General features: G+C 53.9%; 1 protein-coding gene across 1 annotated transcript in view; it reads right to left on the bottom strand.

Annotated features, from left to right (window-relative positions):
- Nucleotides 1–1485: 1485 nt before the first annotated feature.
- Nucleotides 1486–7934, bottom strand: part of GMPR (guanosine monophosphate reductase) — a 41274-nt gene continuing 34825 nt past the window's right edge. Inside the window, exons 8-9 of the mRNA XM_059399496.1 lie at nt 5560–5719; nt 1486–2000 (exon numbers count right to left, since the gene is read on the bottom strand). Coding sequence (XP_059255479.1) covers nt 1820–2000; nt 5560–5719 — 341 coding nt within the window. The 3' untranslated portion in view covers nt 1486–1819. The remainder of the gene's footprint in view (nt 2001–5559; nt 5720–7934) is intronic.

Below are 7934 nucleotides of genomic sequence, written 5' to 3'. Positions count from 1 at the left end.
AAACAATCTGTACACGAGCTGGATGGAGCGGGCAACAGGTCTCTGAAAAGAGCACAGCCTCCAGCGGGCTGCTGGGGGTCCCCCTCCCAGACCACTCCCTCTGGGGGCCAGCCCGAGCTCAGGCAGGGGTGTGCCCTCAAAGTCCCCCTTACTACGGCTGGTGCATTTGGAATGGGCTTAAGACCTTTCCTTTCCTTCTCTCCCTTATTTTGCAACAGAGAATCTCTTAAAACCAACACACTGAAGGACTTAAGCAGAAACTATCTTCCACAGGTGCCTCAAACCTCAGACTAGCCAACAGAGAAGGGGGGGCGCCTCCAGGCAAACCCCACATCTCTCTCCTGATGTTAAACATTCTCCAGCCCTTCATCGCAAAAGGCTGGCCCATTTAGGTCTCCACAAGTACAAGAACTATCCTCAGTGGATCGAAGGGGGGGAAAAGTGTGACAACAGAGTTCACATTGCTGGACCTTTAAGTGGTCCAGCAAACGGACCTGACTCTCCTGGAACATTATGGGCTGGATGGACCCTTGATGTGGTGGCAGTTCACCACAGGCCACGGGCCATTAATCTGTCCTTAAACAGCAGCACGCGTGACCCTTCTCTACTCCAGGGTAGTCATTTGCTTTTTCAAGGAAAATAGACTCTTTGTCTGCTTCATTAAGCCTCGTTAAAAAGAAAATAAAAGCAAAACATCCTGGCCTGCATATACTTTCCAGTCCTACTGCTCAAGGAACACTCCAGAAGCAGTGGCCAGTCATCATTAATAAAGCCATGTTCACTATTCAAACAAGCATAGTCAGCAGCAGGATTCCTCCAAAGCCATGGGTCCATTCTCCAAGAAAATACCATTGTCACCAGTCAGTGAACACCATGTGGTCCTTCCTCAAAAGTATGAATGGCCTTGACAAGGGACTAGTTCTAACTCCTATTTTCAACCAATGACTTGTAGAAAACTGCTGGTCAAAGCTTTGGCTGTTTTTCAGGAAGGATTCCACTTGCCAATTTTTTGGTGGATGGCCTTTGAAGAAAACATCTCGTGAACTTCAAAATAATGTCTGTTCTCTTTAAGAGAGAGGCCAACCTGACCGGTTGGGACTGAGGAGGGAAGAGAGGAGGGAAAACAAAACTCACTGAAAAACCAGGAGAGGGACGGTATCCCCAAAGCAACAATGACCCCAGAGTGCCAGATACCTGATTCCAAAAGGCACATATAATGCAGGTGGTGGAGACACGTCACCATACCTCAGATCCAAAAGGGGACCACTTCTTCAAGTTCATGGGTCTAGTCAGGTGCTTTTGTCCTTTGCTGGCAACCAAAAGCAGAAGAGGGGAGCCCAGTGGCTCTGACTGGCCCGGCCACCCCTATCCCCCCCTCCCGCCATGCCTTAACTGCTAACGGCCAAGCAGGGCAAGAAGGTAGGAAACCCCCAGCTCCCCTGACAACTTGTTTCCAGCAAATGCAAACTCCAGCACTCCACCAAGTCTTAAGATAATTGCATTATATTAAAGTGAAACCATTTTTCTTTAAAAAGAAAGAGAAGAAAAGAAAAGAAAAGGAAAAGGTGAGTTAGTTTTAACAATGAGGTTATGAGTTCCAGGCAGCTGGGCTCTGACCACTGACCCAGTCAATGCCCTGCTTCCAGTGCCCCCGGAAGGCACCAGGGGAGCCCCAAAGCCTCCAGGGGGCAGGGAGGGGAGCAGGAGGCAGTAGTCCACCATTCAGGAGCGGCCAGCAGCTCTGATGTAACACGAGGGCGGTGGGCAAGCAGGTGTGCGTGGACGCGGCCTCGAGCCGGACGTCACCTCATCCTCAGGGTTAGCTGAACACAGTGTTGTGCTGTTGGGTCACTCGGATGAATGTCGCCCTCCTGCTGAGCTCTTTGAGTTTCGCGGCCCCCACGTAAGTGCAGGTAGACCTCAGTCCCCCAAGAATATCCAGAATTGTGTTTTCTACATCCCCCTTGTAAGGCACTTCCACAGTCTTGCCCTCAGAGGCCCTGCAAGAAAAGAGAAGCTTGTCTTTGAATCTGGCTTTTTTTCCCCTCCTTTACAAACCCAGCCGGAATTATTCCCAGCTTCAGCCCTTTCAGCAGCCAACAGCCCCCCGGCACACTCCCGGAGCTAAATGCCCACACTGCTAGGGGTAGGTGGTCGCAGCAGCAGCTCAGATGAAGGCGAGGCCCCTCCCGAAACACACCGCCATGCTGCCGGCTGCCAGGGGCACCAGCGGCTTTGGAAGAAGGGACACACACCTTCCCCCGCAAAGTGCCCTCCTCACTCAGGGGCACCCCGTCACTTACGGGCCTCCACTCTGCCCCTAAGAGAAACCAACGCCGCCCTTCTCCTCTAGCTTCGTCCAGAGACCAGTGTCCCCCTGACCCAAAGCCCCAGATTCCCCAGGGGAAGAAGAGCCTGGGCCGATCACCTAGAGTGACCCCTGCCACCATCTCTTCTTGTCACCCTCCCTGATCAACAACAGAAGCCCGGGGCTTCGCCCTCCCACACGCCAGCTCTCCAAGCAGACCCAAGTGTCCTCGAGGACGACCATCAGGAGGAAGAAGGTAGCAATACAGCCAGCCTCCCGCTCACAGTGGTCTGACTTCACCACAGTGAGCGAGCGATACACACTTGGTAGAAAGCAAACCGGATTTTGAACTTGGATCCTTTCCCAGGCTAGTGATGCGCAAACAATCCTAACTGGTGATGGGGGTCCCCGGTGGCTGCACTGACATCAGCCCGAGGACTGGGAGGGGGGACAAGCACTCTGCACCCGTACAACTGGTCTGTTTCTCAGTAGAGACCTTCAACCCCTGATTATCAGACAGGCCCGGTGCTGGATGATTTTGCCCATGGCAGGCTACCGTCAGCGTTCTGAGCACAAGTAAGGTAGCCCAGGCTAAGCAAGGATGTTTAGTGGGTTCAGCATCTCAAGCTCATTTCAGTTTATCCTATTTTTACCTTAAGATGGGTTTATCGGGATGCAGCCCCATGCTTCAGTTGAGCAAGAGCTGTAAAATGCACAACTCAAGCCTCCCCCTGCCCCCCCCGGTAGCAGGGACATGCGGTCCAGACTTGCCTTCGGAGGGGCGTTACCAGAAGGAAATGTCCAATCTATGCAAAACCCTAGCCCTCATCTGAGGCCCAGGCAATCTAGAAATTCTAATGGTTAACAAATTCTGGAGCTTTCTTTAGCTGGTCTCCTCAACTAGAAAAAAGATAGCATCTCTCAATCAGAAGCTCCTCGCCTAGAATTTCAAAATGGTATTGACTCTCGTGCCTTGGAATCCACACAGGCAAGCCGGTCCTGAAGTGGGACGAGATCTCCCTCCCTAAACCACTGACTGCAGCCAGGGCTGGCCTCGGGGGCTGGCTCAGAGCATCGAGCTCCTGACGCCCATCCCTCACCACACCCAAGACGGCTCACGTCCCGCACTCCGTGACCACAGACCAACACCTACACACTTGTGCCCGCGATGACCGCCATTTCACTTCTGAAAAAGCTTTCCATGGCCTGCCTGCGGCTTACTGGAAGTCATCTAGATTCTGACTTCCAGTAAGCCCCAGGCAGGCCATGGAAAGCCATCTCATTCTAGATGAGAATCTAGCCTCTTTGCTGATGGGTGACAGCCCCTTTTGCAAGACGTTTATTGCTGAGGTTCACGTCCTCTTGTCTGGTAAATGAAGGTACTTTGATCTGTCTCCCAGGGCCAGTGTGAGGCGTAAATGGTTAATGGCTGGGAAGGAACCAGCAAAGCATAAATAGCTTTACCTTCATTAAATAGGACCATCAAAGGAGGACGATTGTGAGGCAACTGTGGGGAGGGGGCAGCAAACTGCCAGGGAAAGGGGAGGGAGCCAGGGAGGCAGAGTCACGGAGGGACAGAGACACAGAGAAAAACAGAGGCAGCCTGCAGGGCTCGGCTGCCTCCAGACTGAGCTTCAAATGCCGTTAGCACCTGCCTCTCCTAAGATCTGAAACCACTTCCAGAATCTTCTATTTTCTGTTTTGTCTAAACCCTGCTGAAACGACAGAAGGGGATTTTTTTCTTTCGGTGCCTCAGCTGCTGTGTGCGGCATAGCCTGGTCTGCCCTCTCCGGTCTAGTTTCCTTAGAACCCAGAACAGATGTAGCTAGAGGTACCGAGTGTCCTCCAGGCAAAGCATCTAGCGGTCACCCAACCACAAGGGCTCCACCTAACGTGGCAGCACATAGCAGACACAGGCCCCGGGGTAGGGTCAGTGGTGGCTGGTAAAGGGTGAAGCTTCTGAGGTCCAGGGGGGCCCCCAGAGGTCCAGGGGGGCACTGAGGCAGTGACGGACCCCCTGCCCACCCTCATTACCCACGCCAGCTCCTCCATGGGGCACCATGTGGGAGAAAGAGCCTTCTGAGGCTGCACCGGAAGGAGAATCCTCTTGTTCTCACTTTGTGAAGTTTCCAGGATGCGGGTGAGACCTAGCTCCCTATTCCCCTCTCCCACCCTGCCTTCCCCACACTGTGGCATCTTGACGCAGGTCCCCCCATAAGAGGAGAATGAGATCGGACATCAGTCCACCGGTCCCCCCACACTGAAGCACAGAACACTTGGGAGAGCATCCCACGCCTCCCGCCCGCCCTGTGAATCTCAGTGGGGTGCTGAGATTTACCTCCAGCAGGACTTGAACCTCGGACAACACCCCTGCTTCCCGTGTCCTCGAGATAAGCTTTCGGGTGAGGGATGAATGGTAGGGAATGCGGGGTGTCCACCAGGGAGGGCTGGAGCTCCCGCCCCGGTGCCCGAGGCTTCCCAGAGAAAGGCAACCCCTCCCTCCCAGCGGACGCCCTGGTGAGAAAGTCCACCTCCTGCGACCTGTCCTCAAGCTAATGCTGAGGAGAGACACCGGCAGTTTCTAGGGAACAGGGCCACGGAGTGGATATGTGCTGTCCTGAGGTTCTTCAAACACACATGCAGACAATTAACATGGAAGTGAAACAGAAAAGGCCGGGTTATATTTGGGGATCACAGATTTGTTTTAAAAAAGAAAAAGAAAAAAGCAGAAGCCATCATCCCTTCTGTGCTAACACAATTAAATGGCTAAAAATGCTGCCTGTGTCAACCGTCAGAGCCTGGAGGCAGGTGAGAGTCCTGCCGTAGGGGAAACACGGCACCTTCCAGAAAGGCCTGACCACGCAGCAGTGTGCACCACGCCTGTTTCAGACGCAATGGGAAACCCAGGCTTCAACCCGATGCCTGCAGCCTGACTTCGTTCCAGGCTGGAGATGGGCGGTGACGGGGCTCACTCAGAGCTCTCGGAAGGCTCCACCGGAAGGACGAAGCAAAAAGACCCTTGCCTGCCTGACCCCTGGGAAAGTCTGGAGCGTCACCTCCCGGACTGGCCGAGCAGGAGGCCCACCTGCTTGCACATCCCCCTTTCGTCATATTTTTATCCTGTCCCCGAACCTTGGTGCCTTCTGAGGGTCCCACACACAGCAAATGCCAGTTGCATAAAAGCCGGGACTATTTAACAAGCAGACCACGTGTTGCGACTCCTTCCCGAGGCACTGATGTCCGCGGCTCACCTGTATTCAGCGACACCCCCCGCGTGCTTCTTCATGGCCGTGTCGGAGCTCATCCCGTAGAATAGCTTCAGCTTCTGCCCGTTTTTCTCGATCACCTCTCCAGCACACTCCGTGTGGCCCGAAAACATCCCTCCCAGCATGACAAAATCCGCGCCGGCGCCTAGACGCCAACAGTAGGACAAAAAGCAGCCGCATGGCAAAGAGCTCAGAGAAAATCGGCCCCAGGAGGATCGACGTGCGACTCCCAATCCGACCCCCCCTCCACCCCGCCCCGCTCCTTGCTCCCAGCCATCGTCAGGAGAAAAGCTCGACCTCTCCCTTTCTGGAAAAAGTGAAGAAGGCTTGTGTGGGGGGAGATGGACACTCAGAGAAAGAGACACAGTTGAAGGCTAAGGCGGTGGACAGTCCTTAATGGTCTTAATGGTAACCAATGACGGACTAGGACCACCCTCCATACACAGCTTGTCTGAGTCTCATCATCAGAGCGGCAGTAAGAAGTGGGCAGCACGGGGGCACCTGGGAGGCTCAGTCATTAAGCATCTGCCTTCGGCTCAGGTCATGATCCCAGGGTCCTGGGATCGAGCCCCGCGTCAGGCTCCCTGCTCAGTGAGAAGCCTACTTCTCCCTCTCTCACTCCCCCTGCTTGTGTTCCTGCTCTTGTGGTCTCTCTGTCAAATAAATAAAATCTTAAAAAACAAAAACAAAAACAAAAACGAGGTAGCATTTTCTACAGCATGTTCCCCGATTTCATCCCCAATAGTCACCCCACCAGTGCCCTCATCAGGCATCTGGTCTACCTGAGTCTATCGGCACCCTCACACTCTGCTTCTGTAGGTCATGGAAGACCTCACAACGGACTGAAACCTACTATCTCTCCTGCAGTCTGCATCTGAATGACTTCAGTGTACTTCTCCTTCTTGATTTGACCTAAGGAAGCACCAAGAGGTTTTGAGTGCTGCCTGTGTGTTTAAGAAGCCTGAAGTCATTAAGCTAAAACCCAATGTTAAATATTGGAAGCCACGTAACTTGTGCAGAAGGAACACACAGCGAACATTGTGGGGGGGGGGTGGCAAGGGGGGTTGGCTAGAGCATAATTAGGGCAGGTTACCCAGGCTGGATTTTCTGTTTTTCAAAAATTGGAATTGTAATAAAAATTTTTTAGATGCGTTTTATCAATTTTCAGTAACAAATGGGGGTGGAGGATCTTACGTTGAGACTTACTTGGGGAGAAAGGGAGGTTTGCCCCCCACCCCACCTGCCCTGCCATGACTTCGACGGGGCAGAGGAAGATCAGTGTCCAGCCAGGTCTTGCAATGACCACAACCCCAGCAGCAGATGTCAACAGCACGAACCCAGAGCACAGACCCACCCCGACAAGCCTTTGAAGTGGCTTCCGATTATTTCTGTCTCTGAGCGTTCTCCCGTCCCTCCCGCACCAACATTTTCACGGACGCAGCCCCTCTCCCGCCCTCCGCCGAGCCTCAGCCCAGGCCAGGCCAGGCTCCCCGGAAAAAGAGCGAAGGAAAAGATGTCACAGCGGATTCCAAAGACCAGGGACCGTTACCTAACGAGGCACCTTCTTCACCAATCGGTCCCTTGAAAAGCGTGCCTGCTCCTAGTCTGTGCAGGGAGCCCAAGGGTCTGTGGCTCGTGATCCAGATAAAGCGGGCATGCACACACAAGCGGAGCAGGGGTCCTAACTCCCCTTGCTCGGCCACCAGCTATGGGACCCTCACTTTGTCACACTCACCTCTCAGAGCCTCAGGCTCAACTATAAAGTAGGCGCCTGGGATGACACAGAGGACCCGTGTGTTCCCTTCCGTAACCAAGACACACAATCAGAAGGGGATTACATCAGAAGGCTGCCTGTTTGCAGGACGTTCCCCAGGGTTGGTACAGAACCCCGCTGCTAAGAATCCTGTCCCTGTCTCCTTGTCCCCATCAGTATTTTATTAGAAGAAAAAGAGAGAGAAGAGAGAGAGAGGGAGGGAAACTGGAGGGAGGCAGGGAATCCAAGCCTAAACCTAAGACAGTTCATGGGAAGGTCTCCAAAGCAGTAGTCAGAAAACGTAGAAGGTGCCAAATGCAGGTAAGGGGAAGGACCCCTGGCACTCCGTAGGAACACTTGAGACAGAAAGTTCACCTCCACAGGAAAAAAAGGGGGGGAGGAGTCAACCGTGAACTTGGCCCTGGCCTCAGAAAAGGGGGTGGGGCCGCATGGGCTGTTTTTCTGTCACCCCTGGGCACGCACAATCTGCACGCACTATGCCAAGGTCAAGTGGCAAGTGCAAGGCACAACATGGGGAAAACTAGGGCTTTCCCAAGAAAAGGCCAGCCCCCCCCCCCCCCCCCCCCCCCCCCCCCCCCCCCCCCCC

Source organism: Mustela nigripes, chromosome 5 (genome assembly GCF_022355385.1).
Source record: "Mustela nigripes isolate SB6536 chromosome 5, MUSNIG.SB6536, whole genome shotgun sequence".
Taxonomy (NCBI): Eukaryota; Metazoa; Chordata; class Mammalia; order Carnivora; family Mustelidae; genus Mustela; species Mustela nigripes.
The sequence above is the reverse complement of the archived record's forward strand: the minus strand, read 5'-3'. Positions and strand labels throughout refer to the sequence as shown.